The following is a 20,927-nucleotide window of genomic DNA, read 5'->3' as shown; positions in this document are numbered from 1 at the left end:
TGACCATGAGTTAAATCTTTAATTATCTTCTTTTATTACACTGCTGGTACTATAAAATAGCAGTACATACACTCTAAAAAAAAACAAAAACAAAAAAAACCAAGGCGGAACATATTAAATATACAGATTTTTAATGTGGCATTGGTTGACACAGTTTTCCAATAGAAATCCTGTCTCACAAAGTTAAAAAATCAAGGTCTTTGTGTTTACAGATGGCACAAGGCTACTAACTGACTGTTTCAATCTGGCCTAAATATCATTTATTTTTAGTATGGATGGTGATGGTGGGTTACAACACATTAGAACAACTTTTCATTATTTTCATTAGTTCACAGAGCTCCTTTACTGCACCATTAATAACACTACTCCAGTTTCCAGCATTACATCTAGTACGACCACTGGATGAAAAGGCAACAACTTCACTTCAGCCGGCCAGAATCAAATCAGTGTTTTCAACCAAGAATTTACATACTGGACAGTCATAAAAACAGCATCAAGACCACTTAAGAAATCAAGAACTCCAACCTGTAGAATTTGGATCAATATTTGACGACTGCCACTGCTCCTCCCTACTGTGAAAACTGGAGTTGTTACTGGTTGTCTTTGATATAATTTGTGATAATAACGCCTCTGTCGTGGTTGTAGAGTGGTTAAAAACTCCTCTGCAACATAATACAAAAATAGAACAAAAGCAGCTTTCAGGTTTGACTGGATCTGGATGACAGAGTTGTGCATGAAAAGAAACAGACGCTATCTGGAGAGGAAGACAAAAGAATGAATTATTTAAAGAATGGTTTAGTTATCGTGGCAACATGTTTGAGTCTCACAAATTTATCACATTCTGAGTTTTAATTTCACTTGAGCTTTAAAAAAAGGTGTTTTTGGAGGTTAAAATAAATTGTCAGTCCTCATTTCACTGTAGATTTTCAGACAAGACAAGCACATCTGTAAATAACTGAATAATTACCAGCCTACTTGAATAGTACAGAGGCACCGTTGATGTTAGCAGGAACAACTAGTTAACATCTCTGCTGTGAAAAAGGCCTGTACTGTGAAGTTCCGCTTTCCACTTCAAAGTGCATGCATGCCGATAAACATTTGGTCACAAGCATGAGTGGACATGGGAAGTATTTCAGCTAAAAAACTTCAAACCAGGTGCTGTAAGAGGCTAAGACACAAGCAAAAACTAAAAACAAACAAACAAGCAAAAAAAAAAAAAAACCTGTTACATAAAATCACGTCACCCATTTCTTCTAGTATTAGCTTCATTTGTGTCTCTTTTAGTCTCTGAGGGCTGGGTTAACTGCTCACTCAGCAGCCACTTGATCTGTACAGTCTTAGGCAGTTCAATACAACAGCTCAGCATTCCTAATTCAGTATTTATAATGTTTTGATTTTGCTGGCAGCATTGAAAATGTGTGCATTCAGTTATGAGTATTATCGGTGTGGATGCTAACACGTGTCTATGACGCAGTAATGTAACAGTATAGTTTCTAATCTAATTTTACTAATTTACTTCTTCCTTTCTGAGGCAGGTTTTTACCAACTTTGGTGTTGGCTTTGGGGAAATACAATTAGTTGTCAACTAACAAATTATTCTGCAACTATTTAGACAATTGATTGAATTGGTTTGAGTAACTTTCTAAAGAAAAAAAGGTCTGAATCATTTGACTCCAACTTCTTAAATTTGAATTGCTTTCAATTTGTGTACTCATCTATGAAAGTAAACATAATATCTTTGTTTTGAGAACAAAACAGGATATTTGAGGACATTGTCTTGAGCTTTGGGAGGCACTGATTTAAAATTTTCACCATTTTCTGGCCTCTTACAGAGTAAACAACTTATCAATTAATCAAGAAAGTAATACACAGATTATTCAACAATGAAAATAATAGGTAGTTGTGGGGTTATGCTCTAAACAGGCATCTCAGGCAATGACACAAACATAACAAACTTGTTTACAGAGACTATATAATTAATACACTGCTTTTTAAAAAAGCATTAAGTATTGTATAATATTTTTTTGACCCTGTTCATCATAGTTAAAGCTGGCTACATTATATTCCCCATTTTACATTTCGTTACATACACATAATTGAATGACAGCATTAAACAAAGCCTTAACATTGTAGATATCATAAAAGTAGACTTCACGGCTGAACGGTTGTGTATCAAACCTAATCAAGTGGCCATAGAGCGTACGCAATCACTGATGAAAAGCAGATATTTGCTGTATTTGATCTGATTTTGAATCAGAATTCTAACGATCATCTTATAACAATTATTAGGAAGTTGTATTCACACTGATTTACACTATAAAGTTCATCAAAAGAGTCTTGTAGTGGTTAGGACCAAACATGGAGGACAGGTAGGGTAATAGTAACATGACCAAGACCCTGTGAAGAGCTCTCAATCTCAGTCCATCCTGGATAAATGAAACGTTAGATTCTAAACAAAATCCAGTAACAGCGTTCAGTTATCTGGTGCACTGGATGTTGAAAAGAAATCGCTGTATGTTTTCCATCACTTCTTGTCACCAACAGTGAGTAAAAAAACCCTCAAGACTTTCTGAAATACTTCCCATGCCCTCAGAGGTTTTCTATTTTAAACTTAACCAAAAGTCATCTGATGGAGGCCAATGGAGGGTAGAACATTTTAAACAATCAGATACAGTAAATATCAGTGACAGAGTATTTCTTTCACATAGTTTCACAGATTAAAGAGTAACTTTTGTTGAATAATTCTATTATCTGGCAGATCAGAAGTGCACAAGAGAGGGAAAACCCATAACTAAACACATTCATAAATGCAAAAAGTAAAAAAACAAACAAAACATACAAGACAGTGTTAGAACATCACAAAGAAATGACTGACAACCATATCTCACTACAGTAGATTCAAAATGCAGAGTACACAAACATTAGGGTACATGCTATCGGTTAAATATCCTTTGAAGACTGAACTGAGGATAAAAACTCATATTCTCCATGTTAAATGCTTTTTAGCTTTCCTTCATCACTTAGCTGTCATCAGTGATAGTGGTGATCTGCCTGCCTGTCTGCATTCAAACATAATCTGTAAACCACCGCAGTTTGGAGTCGTCTGTTAAACGGAAGATATTAAAATGTCTTCTTACATTTGTTTACTTGTAATGTTTCTGTGCTGTTGCATTATATTCAGCTGGCCAAGCGTCTGCCTGCATCAGAGTGTATCTGGGAAGGGAAAGGCAGCTGTAGTTTTTGGTTTGCCCATAAATCAAGTGCGTCTATCTGCGGAGTAACATTTATTGGTGTTTAATTCTAACGTGTGCTTACTTCATTTCCATACTAATGAAAATGAGTGTTTTGTCGTACGTGGAATGTCTCAGATGAATAAAAAAATGAAGTTTTCAGCATAAAAAATGAACTAAAGTTACACTTGCTGGCATTCCCTCTAGTTTTCAGTCACACTTGATGTCTTTTTCTACAAATGTAGTGAGCTTGAGCAACTCCATCCACTGAGAACAACCACAGTGTGTGACTATAAGTATGGAAAAAGTCAGCAAGTGACCTTTAAATTAAGACTGTTAGTCAATTTCTGAAATTATTACAAAATTATTGCAAATTAAAAACTCTCACATCTCAACAATGTCTAATACAACACAGGAATACACGTGTCAAAACTCCATTTAGAGAGATATACATCACCGACTGTTAGAATCAATTTTAAGTTCTACATAGAGACATTAATCTCATTTGTACTTTTTTGTTGTTTACGTTTCTTGGAAACTACCAAAAACCTCTAAAGTTCTCTGCTTAGCATTTCTCAAACAATCCTACACAAACTGAAACAGAACACAAATCTTGACGGTTTTAAGGTGAAATACATTCTGTACATCAGCTATAGATTTCCTGCACAGAAGAACTGGGGAGGATGGACAAGCTGTTGCTTTAGATTTAAAGCCAGACAATGTGGCTGCAAATGGGAGACAAAGAAAGCGGCAATCCACACAACACTACTGAAACGTGTTCTGTGCACAATCATGCTCGTGCACAGGATGAGGGAATGGAAGGGTGATGAGACCAAAGGGGCAGTGGAAGCGGGAGGGATTTTAATGCCTGCGGTGCACTTTCAACATCTGTGAGAATGCGAGGGTCTGGGTGACATAAATTTCGTTGTCTGAGGGCTTCTCCTCTGTGGATGTCCACGTGCAGCCCAAAATATGTTACATGGACAGTGGTGCACATGCTCCGTAGTAGTGTACATACACAGAAAATGGAGGCATTTAAGGAACATGTACTCCAAGTGGACTCCAAAGGGATTAGAAATTAGTATAAAATTGACAGCTACGCGTCCATGGTTTCTGCAGTAGTGCCCATGTGTGCATGCATGAGGGAGTATAATCAAGGCTAAACTCTGCCACATGCTCACTATGTAAATATCACCACTCTTCCTCCAGAATCGCAGACTCCACCCTTAACACTAGTGGTAGTAAACTTCCTATTTTACTGTTCTTCAAACGTAATTTACCTGCACTGGGGAATTACACAGATGCAAACCTCTCATGTTACCACAAGTTGCCGGCAGATTTGGTTCGTGAACGGCAACTTAATGCCAGCAATGAACAAAGCTGCATTCACTGCTAATACACAGTTAGAAAATGAAATGTATGAAACATCTGAAAAGAAAACATGATAAAGAAAGGAACAGAAAGAGAATCCAATCCAGAGAAAAGTGATCCTTTCTTCTATCAAATCCGACCAGAACATTGTTCAGCCAAGAAAGGCCAGTCAGTTGTAAGTAAAAGTGAGGATGAGTAGTATGAAGTTATATAGATCATACTTAAGAGGCACAAAATCTTTTCAGAGAGAGTGCGACTACACAAGTCTAACAAAATACTATACTGTAGCATTCTCTCTGTAGGTTAACTTTTCCCTTTAAGGTAAACATGAAAGACGAGAAGTGTTTATCAAACTTTTTAAAAGAATAACACATTTAAAGTGGGTAAAAACAATCTCTTCCAGATAAACACACAGATAAACATTATAACTACATTTTTCCAGGCTATACAATGACAACCATTTCAAGAACGACAAGTCTCATATCCACGCCGACAGCTTGAGGTTGTCTTTAAGGTAACCATTATTATATGAAATGTTACAGGTTTCTAGTGTTTGTCCTCAGCTGCCTTCTTACCTCTTTCTCTTGTGGAAAACGTAGAACATGTCTTTTTATTTGTCACACTGTCTCAACTAATCAAGCAGGGACGGACACCTGTCCTACCTTTATCAACCTCCATTAAAATCAGCTGAAAACAGTTGGAAGTGTAGTTTCTCTGTGCTAATCCAGGGTCTTTTTAAGCGTTTCTCTGCCGTTTTCCAGCCTCAGTGTGGGGCTCCATGATTCCTGGTCGTTTCAGGTTCCACTGGTCGATCTGTCTCTGCCTGTCCTGCTGCTCCACCTCCGATTCACTCGATGAGCTGCCGGTATTACTGCTGCTACTGCTACTGCTGCTGCTGCCGCTGCCACCGCTATAACCAAAGCAATCTTTCTGCTTCCTGCCAGTCTTCCCCCTGTCCCCTCCTCTGTCCCCCTTCTCTCTCCTTTTAATCTCCACCATCCCGCTGCTGTCCTCTTCAGGTTTCTCATCAACAGCCATATCCATGTCGATGGGGCCCTGCTCTGGTAGCGGCACAGATTCTCTTCGGTCCATATCCACCCACATCGGCCCCGTAGGAGGTTCCAGAGGGGTGTAGTGGAGCATCGGCTGCTGGAGCTGGGTGTCCACTTGTGGAGAGAGGTTCTGTCGCTCTGGGTGGAGGAACTGGGTTTGGTGCTGGAGGTGATGCAGAGGCTGCAGTGGGTGCTGCAGAGGCTGGTGCTGGAGCTGATGATGATGCTGCTGTTGATGGTGGTGGTGGTGGTGGTGGTGGTGCTGCTGATGATGATGCTGCTGCAGGTGGTGATGGTGGTAATGATCCATATTCTGTTTGTCCACATTATGGGAAAATTCCTTGGGCTGGTTTTTGAGGAATTTCTCAAACTTTTTGGAGGCCTTCTTGTTCGTCACAAACCAGTCCTGGTGAGACACACAGCAGGAGAAAAAAACAGAAGACAAAGTCAAAGTAGAGTTGTTACTCCGCCAAGGAGGCGGAGCCTTGGCGGAGTTATGTGACGATCAGTGTTGATTTGTCTGTCTGTCTGTCTGATCGCTACATTACTCACAAACGGATTTGGATGAAATTTTCAGGGAGGGTCAGAAATGACACCACGACCAACTGATTAGATTTTGACAGTGATGTGGCTTATAGTCTGGATCCATGGATTTGTTAAAAATTTCTACATCATTGCGAGACAGCGGCATGGCGTCACTGTAACTATGACAACAAGTGAACACTACGTCAGCTGCCTGCTGGCGATCACATGATTACGATGATACCACAAATCCACCACTGATGACTTATCGGGACTTATCCGTCAGAAATGATATAAGGAACAATTGATTAAATTGTGGGGGTGTTTCCCAGTGCAATCAACTCACACCACCCGCTACATATTTAGGTCACGCGATTCAGTATCCGTACATAACGTACACATGCATAACACACTGCTGTGCTCATCGCAAGGTCATTTTGTTTGTGGGTAATTCTGTATTAAATGGCGCATTCTATGGTGCCATGATTTCTGCCCTAAATTTTTTCAAGATTTCAGCCGTCGGAAATGATACAACGACTGAGCAGCCGGAGTTAGCGGAGTACTGCGGTCTCTGAGTGCTTCTCTTGTTATTGCTGAAGTCATCTGGCGTAACATCGTGAAGTAAACAAACACTATGAAGATGCAAAGTAAGACACGTGTGAACTTTAAATTACCTGTGAATGGACAGAGTTGATGTGGTATTTCACTCCACTTTCAGAGTTAAACTCCTTATTGCAGATCAGGCATCTGTATTTTCCAGCCTCAAAGTCACCCTAAAATAGGATCAAAAGAAATAAATGAGTCTTCAGATGGCTCTCTTGTCCTGGAATACACTGTACTTGTAAAAACTGTCACTGCACACTTGGGCTGTAGTGTCTACGCTGTCTGGTTGGCTGATATGGGCTCATCCAACCAATTTTCTTCACTCAACTGCTGGTATTATTTTCAGAAGGAGAAATACGCTACATTTACAGCTTTCCAAATTCAGTAATCCCAACAAACACTATTTTTGTGCAATAAATGGATCACATCTTTTACTCCAAACTAAAGAAAGAAAATGACGCACCCTTGTGCAGAGTCCCAGATGTGCTTTCAGTCCAGACACACTGGTATAGGTGCAGCCACAACCCTGAGAAAGATACAAATGACATTTCATCACTGACTGTGGGTTCAGAATTTCACATAATAACCTGCTTCTTGATGTCAAAATGTACAACACATTTACGGTTTATGAAGAACTAAGCTTGGCTTGGATTGAAACAAATGAATAACATGATAAATGATACATTACTAAATAAATATATTCATAAACGGCGCATACAGATAAATGTGCAGTGCACTGAAATAGTAAGTGAACTTTCCACTTATTGTTTTATTGAAATGAATCTTCAGAGCGATAATCCTCATGGCGATGCTTAACTGATATTTTATACCTTATTATACATACTGTCTTGTACCCCTGTTCCAGTTGCCAGTCTGCACACATAGCAGCCATCATAACCATACAGTAAATAAACAAATGTTTAACTGTTGTATTGTTTTCTACCTGATTGGGACACTGGACTTTCCTCTGCAGTTTCACCTCATTTTTCCACTTCCTCAGTACCTCCTGGCTGAAAGCAGGCAGGCCTGGTCGGGCATATTTCAACTGGGAAGAGACAGCATGGAAAAAAGACATAAATCAAAACTTAGAGATCAATTAAGACACACTTTTAGTTTATGCTGGCAAAAGAGTGCGTCTGTTTGGTTGTCAAAACAGTGTAAAGGTTTACTCTTATCTAAAACTCTTCCTTCAAATTTGTGAATACACCCTCACAAATCCTCTCACTGAATGTGAAACCAAATCTTCTCTTGCCTTTTTGTCATCTGGCACCAGGTCTGACTGAAACTTCCTCTTGGGCCAGTCTTTGGGCAGCTCGTTGTTGGCAATCTCAGCCAGGTGGAAGTTGGCCACCTGAGCCGAAGCTCGCTGCACCCTCCCGCTGGCCGTCCTCTCCGGGTTGGCCTCCCTCTTGGCCTTCAGAGCCTCATCTTCCTCAGTCTTTTGTGGTGTCTGGTTAACAGGAGAACACAGAGGATCAAGAGGGCTGACTCGATGGAGATAAAGCTAAACATACAGCCGATTCCACAGGAATGCAAAGGACTAAAAACTTTTAAATTACGGGCACTCTTGTAGCTCAACAGGTTGAGCAGACGACTTATAAACAGGGGCTATAGTCCCCAGTGCAGTGGTCATGGGTTCGAGTCTGCCCCATGGCCATTTATTGCATGTCTTTGCCCTACTCTTCTACCCACATTTCCTGTCTCTCCCTCCACTGTGCACTATGATAAAGGCAAAAAGGCCAAAAAATAACTTAAAAGCTTTAACCCCTTGACGCCTGAATTTATTTACAATTATATAAAAAAATGTTTCATTTGTGTTTTCGCTTTCAAGCTGATGCTAAATTAAGTGGAGATTGGTAATGTGTCTATAGCACATAGAATAGATATAACAGATATATAACAGGGTTAGACTGAGGATCAACCGGTGTACAGATGATGGATGGATGGATGGATGGATGGATGGATGGATGGATGGATGGATAGTGGCTAAGGTAAGACACATGACTTACGGGAGCATGCTCTGATTTCAGATGGTACTCTAGACCAGCCTTGGATTTGTAAGTTTTCCCACAGTGAGAGCAATTCAGCAGCATCTTCTCCAGCTCAGACTCCTCTTTACCGCACTTCTTCATGTGGTACACGTATCCCATGATGCTAGTGAACGCAGCACTACAGCCCTAGAAAGAAATATCTTTAATGTCATATTATTTTACCAAATTTTTCAACTTAAAAGTAAACAATTTAGCTGTCAGCTGTCAAATACGGACAGGTAATGTAGAACTTCAGCACAAATGGTCACAGTTTACCTCTTTAGAGCATTTTAATTTTCCCAGTCTCTTCAGGATTTTACGCAGTTTGTCTTTGACGGCACGATCGTCAAGGTCCTTGGCATCATCTGCTGAGGGCTAGAAAGGGCAAAAAATGAGGTTCACATACTATTATCTTACCCATCAGCTCCACTAAGTGTATATCTTGGATTATTATAGTACACATTGGATCACAGAGAATATTTTTTATTTTTTATGAAAGCTAATAGTTGTAATAGTTGTAATCTGTTAAGTTATATTCTAGAAATAGAGCTAAGCAGTTCAGCAATTGATACAAAACTAAAAAAATCATCAGAACAGTCTGGCAAAAATTCAAAGTTACAGTGCAACTGAGATCCAGAAAATGAATAAAGCTGAGAAAAAGAAACAGCAGAGTTAGGGCAGAATAGTCTCACCAAGTGGCTGTGGTCAGCCATGATGTGATACTTCATCCCTGTTGAAGACTTGAGCTGTTTGCCACAGTGCTGACAGGTAAAAGGTTGCTGCAGACAACAGCATTACATTACAATAAATCTTTAACTTGGTATGTGCTCTAAACCAAAGACGTAAAACGAAAAATGTCTAGAAGGTCTCGTTTCAAGGAGAGAGTTTTCCATAGAAAACCAAGAAGCTTTGGTTGCTCTACATTTTATCCAAAACAGTAACAAAAATGCTCAACACTGAGCTCTCACCAGTCGGCAGTTCTCCATGTGCTTCTTGAGCCCCTCCACAGTCTTCCTGCTCACACTTTTACATTTTGGACACGTGACTCTTCCTTTGGCAACAATCTGGAGCTGCCAACGCTCCTCTTGGCTTCCTGGTGGATGTCGACAAATAAAAGATTCATTTTATTTTACACAATAGGAATCTTCAGTAAATAGAAGCAGTCAAATCCTTACCTATTCTGACATACAACAAGCTTCCCCTTGTGTTTTATCATCAACTTCAATAGAAAACTAAGATCATTCTGGTGTTATTTAATTTTATTTTAGAGTTTATTTTAGAGAGTAAAGAACAAAAAATGTTTCTCTCCTGGGAAGATCAGTTTCAGTCAAGTTACAAAAAAGGAGTTTCTTCCCCATTTGTTACGTGTATGAGACAGTTGTAGTTAGGAAAGCATACAACCAGGGATTTTTTCTATATTTAGTAATCATCTTTAATTATTATAAGAGTTAGTAACTATAGTAGCTTTCACCTGCAGGGTAGGATGGAGGTTCCTTCTTGGTCGGGAGGATCGGAGGTTTCTGGTCTTCATTTAGCTGCGCTGTTGAGGCCTCACCAATGCTGGCTATATCTGAACCAACGGGATTTACATGGGATGGATTATTGTTTTGCTATTTCTTTGTCATTAAAAAAATAAAAATACACACTCTCTGGGCCCCAGCTGACCAGTCAGAGCAGACGAGGCTTTTCAGATGTGTTTACTGAACAATAAAACATGTAAACATATTCTAGCAGATGCCGAAACTGAAATGATGAACCTGTAAATGTGCATATTATGGGCTCTTAAAAAAATAACAAATCTGAATGTTGTTTTCTGGTGGAAACAGTTACATGACACAGCAGTTGAATGCCTGCCCTCACTGATTAGACTCCACAGACTGCTGCCAAAAGATCACAACTGCCGATATTAGGTTCATTTAACTCAGTGTTACTCAACATGATTAATTACTGTTGCGGCAAAACCTTGTACGTCCATGAATGTTTGTGGCTGTTGGAGAGTAATCATGGGTTTCCTGCAAAAGACAGCCTGGCATTCGAAGACAAATCCCTGAATAATAAAGGTTTAACATCTTGCTAGAATAATGTTGGTATCACTGTAATGATTAAAAGTATTATTCTTCAACCAAGCAGTAATACAGTCAGTGGCTATGCTCTATTAAAAGGCTCTGTCACAACATATTAGCGCCTGAGAGTGCAGCTGCCGACAACTATAGGAAGCCAATATACTTCAACAACAGACCTGGGTTGTTGTTCTGCAATGATCTCAGGACAAATCGAGATACAACTTTTCAAATTCTGATTTCTCATTTAAAAGGATTACTTTGGAGTATCTATTTCATTTAGAATCAGTACTGCATTTCTGCTTAACACTGAGATACGTGCGCTGGAGAATGCTTAATTCAAGCATTCTTCAGAAGGAAAAGCAATAAATGTCTTAGCCTATTAAATAGTGGACTAGATGGTCTCTTACAGGAGTCTCTGCCCTCTGGTGGCTGTGGGAAGTTATTGACAGGGGGGCTGCGCTCCATCTCCGCTCTCTGGACTTTCTTCATGTTCAGATCTTTAAAATGAGATCACTGAATCAATCTTCAAAACATAAACAAAGAGCCGTCCACTCTGTACAGGACATCATACAACAATACATAAAATAATACGAGCCACAATATTTTGAGCATGACATTGTATAAAACTGGGATCTTAAAGAGGTTCATTTAAACTCAAACATTAAAATCACTGTCATGGAGTACAGATTAAATCATGTTTAATGGGTGTGAATATTCACCAGGTCTCCAGACGTTTCCTCTGTCCCTGCTTGTGTTGCTCCAGCCTTCGTCTTGGCCTCGGCCACTGCCCCACCCCTGCTCTGGCCCTGAGGAGGTCCGATCTCTTTCCGGATCTCTGCCTCCATTCCAAGCCTGATCTTGGCCCCGATCTCTGCCTGCCCCCCATCCCTGCTCAGGACTTCGCTCCCCGCCCCTCATCCAGGTCTGGTCTGTTTCAACATGAGCTCTGTCTCTGCCCTGTATCCATGTCTGGTCTTGACTGGAGTGTCCTGCTCTGTCTCTGCCTGAGTTCCAGACCTGGTCCTGGGGTCGGTCTCTGCCTGGAGCCCAGGCGTCGGGGCCTCGGTCCCTACTGGAGTTCCAGCTCTGGTCCTGAGGCTGGGACTGCTCCCGACTGGCATCCAGGCCTTGAGGCCAAACATCCTTCACCACCAGTCTTGGAGGGAGCCTTGCAGTAGGTGGAGCCATGGACTCTGGGTCTGACCCATTGGCCAGGCCGTCTGATGACATCACAGAGCAGCTGGTGGTCGGGTAATCTACTGTTCCTATGGAAACACTCTGAAGGTCCTCATACCTGATAAATAAGTTAAAAAAGACACACCTATCATTTCAGAAATGAGGCTGAAAAAGTTAGCAAACCTGTTATTGCACAGTGAGTTTACACCTGACTTTATGGATCAGATGCAACTGGACACATATTTATTATATAAATGATCTTGAACAAAAAAGTCACATTTATAAAGCACTTAAAGTTATCTAATTTAAAAAAATATATAGTCCATTAGTTTTTCCACACTGTTCAACAGCAAAGAGACGATGTTTATCACTCGCACTTGAAAAAAGCCTTTGCAAACGAATTCTACAGCAAATTGTCCTAATTAAAAGATCTACAACACAAAAAAGTTTTACATATGAAAGCAAAAAATGAACAAATGACAGCCTGACTGTGCTGTGGTTGAGTCAAAGCCCAGGAGCTGAATGGTTCACAATGCAGATGCGGCATGACTCCTTTTAGACCATGCAAAGTTTCTCATTTTGATTTTGTAATAAGCACTGATCTGCTCTGTTCCAAGTGATCTGAGACATGTTGTTTTTTTGATAAGAACGCAGCCGCAGGATCTCAGTGTGAGGTCTCAACTGATGTTCCTACTGAAGTATTTCTTTAAAGGTTGTTTTAAGCATGAAAACAGATGAATAAGACCTTAAAGCACAGTTCAGGACTGTTCCCAATGTCAGTCAGGAAGATATTGTTTTTCTGTTTCAACACAACCTGATGTTTAAAACTGTCACAGGATGTCACAGGATGTAAAATGTGAACCTGAGGCCAGCCTACTGTTTATTTTAAAAAGGTCACTGTAATAACCTCTATTTATGATAAATAATGAACCAAAATACCTCAATGTCACTTCAACCATTAGCAGGCATTTGGCTCACATCAACATCAATATGAAACAGGGCTGAATGATTTACTAAAAAAATATGTAATTGCAATTTTCTGACAGACACTGTGATTTAATTTGTGAAATAATATTTCAAAGTCAAGCTTCAGTTCAATATTTACTGTTTAACATAGTCAAAATGTGAAGGAACAGCGCTGCATGAGACACCATCAAACGTGTGACTCTCCTAAAATGAGGACGGCATGAATTTATAAAACCACTGAATCACAGTTTTCATTCTGGGTCAGGTGTGCTGCAAAAAGTACAAGGTGACACTAAACTACAGTATGTACACCTGAAGCATGAAGCATATATTGAATAACTGGCAGCACAAACAACCCTAAAACAAAATTATAGAGACTAGTGTGTAGTAACTGTTTAACTGGCTTTTGTTATCAGACCACATCTTTATTTCTGTTATAGCCGTTTACTTCACAATACATCTCATTGTGTGAAGTCTTTCATTGCTTGTCGTTAGCCACCTACACATCAGTCACATCTACTAAAGTTTTAATATTTAGTAAATAAAATGGGCCTTTGTGGGTTGACTAGTCTGTGTAAACTTACTGAACAGAAATCTATGCATTTTCCAATTATTTCTGACCTTTTGACAGAGACCCTGAAATAGAACTGATTCAAAAATTATTCTCAGTTTTTATCAGTTTGTTCCTCTATGCAGTTTAGTAAGACTGAAGGCTACATAAACCACATCTTAAATCATGCAACATGGATGAATTTAGTGAAAACTAAAGTGAGCAATGAAAGCAGCTGATAAAAACAGTTCCAGAGACATTAAAGGTGCTAAAAGAGACAGGAATATCTCAACAAGTGGCTTGTGTTTGCAACATTTTGAAAAGGGTAATAACATGCACTAGTGGGCTCCTTATGTGGCAATAACGATGGATTTTGCAATATAATGTCAAGAGGCACATTATCACGATCATGAAGAGATCTGCTGTGTAGTGTCAAACAAGTCTGGAAATCAACAGATTAATGAATCTCTTACCTTTTTCTCCCATAAGTTCTTTTCATCTTTACTGCTTCTTGGGTTTGAGACTCGTCATTCTGAAACAGTCACAGTTAACAGATTTTTATTGTTAGAATGTATAAGTGGACTCGCATACGGCATGGCTATGTTAGATATAATAATTTAGCAATACAAAAAGCAAAGCAAAAAAATAAAAAAAAATAGACAGGATGCATGTTCTGTTCTATATATTGTGCATGTTTTCATTCTTACCTCTGGGTACCCAACTGAATTTAATTCACAGGCTCTTTCTGGCATTCGCTGGACAACTGTTGGAGAAGAGAAGACATACTTACTCAAGATCAGTGAAACACACTATAAAAAGGTGAAAATGGCCACTGTCAAAATGACAACAGCGTTAGTTGTACCTTGCTACTTAAAGATGTGACTGAACAGTGTTTCCTTTACCTGGACATGGCACTCCACTTTTTGGTTGTGACTGGACAGGCTTCCTTTTTCTTGGCACATACAACGGTGACATATCCCCTCCAGTGTGGGCGGGGTCCATGCTAGGGGGGTCAACACCCCGAAGAAATCACTGACAGCACATCAAAAACAAAACACAAACATTTGCAGTAGTGGACATACATTCATGCATTTTGGGTTCAGCTGTATTTTAAATTATGCTTCCACAGAGCCACAGAATTCCGTTATTTCTACTGCTATGTTTGTGACTGACGAAATTTGTGAAAACACTCAGGAAAGTCACTTTTAATAGTCCTAAAATGCCAACCAAAAGAGTGCTTTTGTGCCACTGTGTGGCTGTTTGTGTGTGAAACTAAGAGACCAACTTTTATGTTTGTTCCATGCTTGAAAGGCATTTCTGTAGAGCATTACTTAACTTGAATTAGCACAACAGGTTCACCATATTTAACTGAAATCAAATGATTGTGTCAGTGTAATTGACAGAGTAATTCATTATTCCTGAAAGGCAAAAATCTAAGACAATGTGACTTTCTTTAGTCTTTTTTTCTTCTGAACTTCATGTCAGGACTGATTTTGAATATCTTGGCTAACCTGTTATGGATAATTGTACATCATGTAAAGATAATTAACACTGACAGAGCCCTTTTAAATGATCTCAAGTTTATCGTAGGTGTTAGATTAAAAACAAACACATGTGCCAGATAAAACCATTTGTGCCAACTCTATATCTGCTATTACCTTGTCTTAGTATGCTTTGCTGAGCTTTAGAAATTCTCAGAAACTGGTAAGTTTGAAATCTGGCCAATCTAGTCAAATATTAACACATTTAATGACTTATTTGTTGGGGTGAGAGACACAAAGTAACACACAGTAATGATGTGATTCTTGGATACTTCATACATTGCAGGACAATCATCTGCCGTCCATCACAACATCTGTGCAACTGAAGCAGAAGAAGACCCCTAAAAAGGCAAAGCTGGGATTATGTATTTATTCACTGCATTGTGGTGTCAGCGCTTCAGTGTCATGTTGTTTTTATTCAATTTTAATAATGTGTCACATCAATTATATAGTCCTCTGATTTGCTTTCTCGACTGCCCCTCTGAGTTTCAGTTTAATTAACCTCTGTTCACTTAACTCTCATTCACTTGATAAGAGTCATTACGAGGGGTCATGAAGCAGTAACTCTGTTAAGTCAAATAACATCCAATCCAATTATAACACTAAATTATTTTTTCCCAGGAATTCCTGATAAAATATATTAATTTAAAAATGTGCTATTTTGTCACTGATGTAGCCACCTCTCTCCACTTGTAGTCACAAATATCAGGGCAACATGCAGGGCTGAATGATTTAGGGATTTTCTGACATAGATTTTGGTTTAATTGGTGTGATATTAAGATAAGTCAAGCTTCAGTCCAAGAGTCACCGTGGAAAAGATTTAAAATGTGTGTTTGAGCTGTATCACATGAGACGCTATCAAAAATATGAATGTCACAAAGAGGACAGCATGAATCTGTAAAAGCACTAACACTGTAAAGCCTAGATCAGACACGCTACACAATGTATATCAAAATGCAGCCTTTATGATTTGCTAGTTGCATTGTTTCAAATTTAACTAAAAATTGGTCAACTGTTCAGCCATAGTTACACATCAAAAGTAGCAGCCTACTAACGCTGATTACGAAATGTTTAAAGAACACATATACACCATAAATACCAAAGGCATTTCAAAAAAGGCGTTTGGGATATTTTAAAATGTGACACCAAGATTTTCATTTTTATTTCAAATATACGTCATTCCCAAATGTCATTCCTGACCTGGCAGTTTCACAGCCATTTGCACCCAGAGGCATGTGAGTCATTAATAAACCAGTAGCCATGTGACTGGGGGTGACAATAAATATCATCAGAACTAATGAAGTTAGAACTGAAGAAGTCTCTTGGATGAGAAGCGAAATATTTTCAGGAACTAAAAAGAAAAGTCCAGTTGCTTCTACTGAAGCACAGAATAAAATGTTGGTTATTGATCTCCCTAATAAAGTTGGCCCATTTGTTCTGTAGCATTAGCATGGTTTTCAAACTAAACAGAAAAAAGCATGTGATTTATAAATTAATCTGATTCACTGGAACACGGTTCTTTAAAGTTAAGGACTGAACTGAAATTGAAATCTTTGTACAATATGTGAGCTAATATTAACAGAGGGAAATTTCAACTGAAAACTGAATTAAGCCTTATTTAATATAGAGACTGTTTAGAAAACAAGACAAATATACAAGGACACAAGTAATGTATATGCAGCTTATAAAGGGGCTGGCAGTCCATTTATTAATATTGATTCATCTAAATGTTTCTTCTTCTTGCTCATTTCAAACATGGATTATGCATGTGTTTTACTAAACGTTAGATTTGGTGTAATTTCTCAGTTCTAATTGTACACTGAAGTAATTCGGAGAAATGTGAGTGTATTTGTGAATAAAGCAGGTCTGTCAGAGCCTTGATGTGCCCTGCAGCTCCAGCCTGCTGTGTTTACACTGTTTCCATCATGCTTGACATCTGAACGGTGTTTGTGAATGTACGTGTCTCATGTCACGTTGAATCCTGCTGCTTTAATGGAGGACTAACTGAACACAGCCTTCAAAACAGGGGCAGAAAACTGTTCAAATATAAAGTATGTGGTGTTTTTCCCCTCCTCCTTGGTCCAGCAAAGCTGTGAAAACCAGCCATTCCCGGACTGAAGAAAAAGGACTTGAGCCACCATCATCATCGTCTGTGTGCATTAAAAAAAATAACACTTGGCTTTTGACGACGACGGGGAAGAAAATAAACAAAGCTAAAAAAAAAAAAAAAAAAAACAGAGCTGGTGTTAGCTAGCTAACAGCAGAGAGTCCCTAACCTGTCCTGCCTGCCTTTCATTGTTTCTTAACGGAGGAAGAAATGCCAGAGAGCCTACCGTCCTACAGTTCAGTCTCTCTGCAAGGACGGCCAGCCTCCATGTCTTCGAGCCCGGCCTCCTCCGTCGCCTTTCCCCCGGCAGTGAAAGCAGCAGGAAGGCTAGCATGAAGGAAGGATTGCTCCGGCTGTCAGAGCGCTCACACACACAGCCCAAGCTTCGGCAGCATCTAAATATGAATCGGTGAACGCCGGTATAATCGTGCTCAGTGTCTCAGTGTTGTCGAGCGGAACGCCCTCCTGCTGGAGAGAACAAATAAGAGCCGCATCTGCTGCTGCCTTCACGGCCCGTCGGACACACCCACACTCGCACACTGGCTTTGGAATCTGAAGACAAGCAGTAGTAGAAAAGCTATCAGAAGAATGCAAAACTCCTTGCATCATTTTCTACTGCTAGCAACTAAATGCTTAATTAGATGCACTAATGCTTACATTAATACTCGATTTGGGAGTTGAGAACATTTACTCAAGTTTTAAGATGATACAGAATTTTAATAGTTCTGAAGGAAATTCTTTTATCAGCCGTTGATTAATAAAAAGTACAATGACATGAAAATAAACCAAGAACAGAAAACATTAAGTACTAAAGCATACAAGCAAACAACAGTGCCTAAAACAGAATATCAATAAAAGTAAAACATTTACTAAAAATAAATTAGCTACAATACAACTAGAATAGAGCAGCAACAACAACAATGTTATCCCAAAGTAATAAAATAATATACACATGATAATTTACTTCTGCATTGTACATTACTGCAATATTGAGAAAGTAGTATTGCAAAAGACATTTGTATTATTGCTCAGTATTTTCTGATCTGTTTCAAGCCACCTGATACTTCTATTCCTCTACATATTAGACGAAAAAAGTTTTTTCACTACTAAAGTAACTATTCTACTACTTTGCTAGTTAAGATTTTACAACCATTTATAAACCTTTAGTATATTATGATGCATGCAACAGTTTAAACTAGGGGCAGGCAGGATATTTTTGTTGTGATCATAGGGCAAAATATCTCAAGTTACTGTGACATGTACACTAAGTTTGTTTCTGCACACACGCACCATTTAATGTTTTAGCAGGTTAAAGCTGGGTAGACTTTTTTTATTTTGTTTTTTTTTTGCATCACTAAGCAAAAATTTCATACAAGGCTTTCAGCATGTTGTAATTCATGTCTGACAGGAGTCCGGTCTTTTTGAGTTCTCTGTTCTCAGGCTTAAGAAAATCTAGAATCTATAGATAGATCAATAGAATATATTTTGACCAATCAGAGGCCTCCACTCAGATCAGATGCAATAGTATAAATAAAAACAAGGTCCACAAGGAAAGCAGCAGCTGAAGGCAAAATAGATTTATCCATGATTATATTTCTGTGTGTGTATATTGTTTACCCCTGGTTTATGCACTATAGTGTCAAAAGTATTTGGACGTCTGCCTTTACACGCACATAAACTTTAACGTCATCCCATTCTTAATCCGTAGGGTTTAATATGGAGCTGACCCACCCTTTGCAGCTATAACAGTCTCAACTCTTCTGGGAAGGCTGTCCACAAGGTGTAGGAGTGTGTTTATGGGAATTTTTCACCTTTCTTCCAGAAGCCCATTTGTGAGGTCACACACTGATGTTGGACAAGAATGCCTGGCTCTTGGTCTCCACTCTATTTCATCCTAAAAGTGTTCTATCAGGTTGAGGTCAGGACTCTGTGCCAGTAAGTCAAATTCTTCTACACCAAACTCACTCTTCTATGTCTTTATTGACCTTCCTGTGTGCAGTGGTGCGCAGTCGTGTTGGAACAGGAAGGAGCCATTCTCAAACTGTTCCCATAAAGTTGGATGCAGAAATTGTCCAAAATGTCTTAGTATGCTGAAGCATTCAGAGTTCCTTTCACTGGAACTAAGGGGCTAAGCCCTGAAAAACAGCCCCACACCATAATCCACCTAAACACCAAACTTAACACTTGGCACAATGCAGCCAGGCAAGTACCGTTCTCCTGGCAACTGCCAAACCCAGACTGGTCCATTATATTGCCAGACAGCGAAGCTTGATTCTAGAGTCCAGTGGTGGCTGCTTTACACCACTGCATCTGATGCTCTGCATTGCACTGGATGATGTAAGGCTTGGATGCAGCTGATCGGCCATCGAAACCCATTCCATGAAACTCTCTACACACTGTTCTTGAGCTAATGTGAAGGCCACATGAAGTTTGGAGGTCTGTAGCTGTGGACTGCAGAAAGTCATTGATTTCTGCACACTGTGCCCTTCAGCCTCTGTTGACACCACTCTGTGATTTTACGTGGCCTACTACTTAGTGGCTGAGTTGCTGTTGTTCCCAGTTGCTTCCACTTTGTTCTAACAGCACTAACAGCTGACCATGTAATGTTTAGTATCAAGGAAAATTCACAAATGGACTTATTGCACAAGTGGCATCCTATCACAGTACCAACCTTGAATTCACTGAGCTCCTGAGAGTGACCAATTCTTTTACAAATGTTTGTAGAAGCAGTCTGCATGCCTAGGTGCTTGATCCTGTGGCCATGGAAGTGATGGGAACACTTGAATTCAGTACTTTAGAGGGGTGTCCCAATACTTTTGTCAGTACAGTGTATAGACACACACACACACACACACACACACACACACACACACACACACACACACACACACACACACACACACGCAGTGTATATATAAAGAACTAGACACTAGTCAGGTACTGTGCATTGTCAGCTGTTTCGATCAGCAATATCTGAAGTGCAGACATCAGACTACAGATTATTACTCTTATCTATTGCCTACAAGGCTGTGAAAATGTCCAGACTAGATAATAACGACAACAATTGACCCAAGCAAGGCTGCAGAGTCAGTGACAGTTCAGTTTCATCATAAAACTATATTTTCACTCACTTTTCAACCTCAGAATCGACTAAAGCAGAACCCACCATCAGGCCTTGTCAGGTGAAGGTCAGGTATCATCAACACTCTAAACTTGCCCTGAGACAAACACCCTGTTATCCTGCCTTTCTCTTCATTACCAAGCTTTACCTTTACATTTATTGCAGAACCTGAAAGTTTTAGCTGTGATCATATCGATCATCCCAGAGACTAGAATTGCTTTCGAAATTAAAAATGAAATGATCAGATGTGGATTGCTGCTCTGTACACTTAGCTTTTATAGTTTGACTAATCACAGTGACTGAGCACAATAACAAGCAGAGAAAGTTTTAGCTCAGACAGATGAGATCTTTCAACGTGCAGTTACAGCATGGAAAGTAGGAACTGTCTCCAACAGTGTTTCTAAGTCATGACTCATCATGAACTGCATGTAATTTCAGCCAACCACAGCATGAGCTGGCTGATTAACAATAACTGGAGTCACGAGAGAAATCAACTGGTGTGGTACTCATTTGGAATAAAGACAAAGCTATTAATCACTCCTGAAAACCAGTCCACTGATGTGATGATTAGCTTCTACAAAGTTGCATTTTTGGA

The 20,927-nt window shown here is 39.5% G+C and overlaps 1 protein-coding gene across 1 annotated transcript; it reads right to left on the bottom strand.

The window, feature by feature from the left end:
• znf512 (zinc finger protein 512) lies at window positions 1–17,704 on the bottom strand. The gene is made up of 16 exons (XM_023280002.3): window positions 17,438–17,704; window positions 14,466–14,595; window positions 14,271–14,326; window positions 14,037–14,095; window positions 11,591–12,165; window positions 11,279–11,368; window positions 10,280–10,378; window positions 9,777–9,901; window positions 9,501–9,587; window positions 9,085–9,183; window positions 8,788–8,955; window positions 8,031–8,228; window positions 7,722–7,823; window positions 7,242–7,304; window positions 6,850–6,948; window positions 1–6,059 (listed from the first exon to the last, which is right to left on the bottom strand). The coding sequence occupies exons 2-16, from the start codon at window positions 14,563–14,565 to the stop codon at window positions 5,337–5,339; spliced, it is 2,643 nt and encodes an 880-aa protein (XP_023135770.2). The 5' UTR covers window positions 14,566–14,595; window positions 17,438–17,704; the 3' UTR covers window positions 1–5,336.
• Window positions 17,705–20,927: the final 3,223 nt, after the last annotated feature.

This window comes from Amphiprion ocellaris, chromosome 12, assembly GCF_022539595.1.
Source record: "Amphiprion ocellaris isolate individual 3 ecotype Okinawa chromosome 12, ASM2253959v1, whole genome shotgun sequence".
Classification (NCBI taxonomy): Eukaryota; Metazoa; Chordata; class Actinopteri; family Pomacentridae; genus Amphiprion; species Amphiprion ocellaris.
The sequence above is the reverse complement of the archived record's forward strand: the minus strand, read 5'-3'. Positions and strand labels throughout refer to the sequence as shown.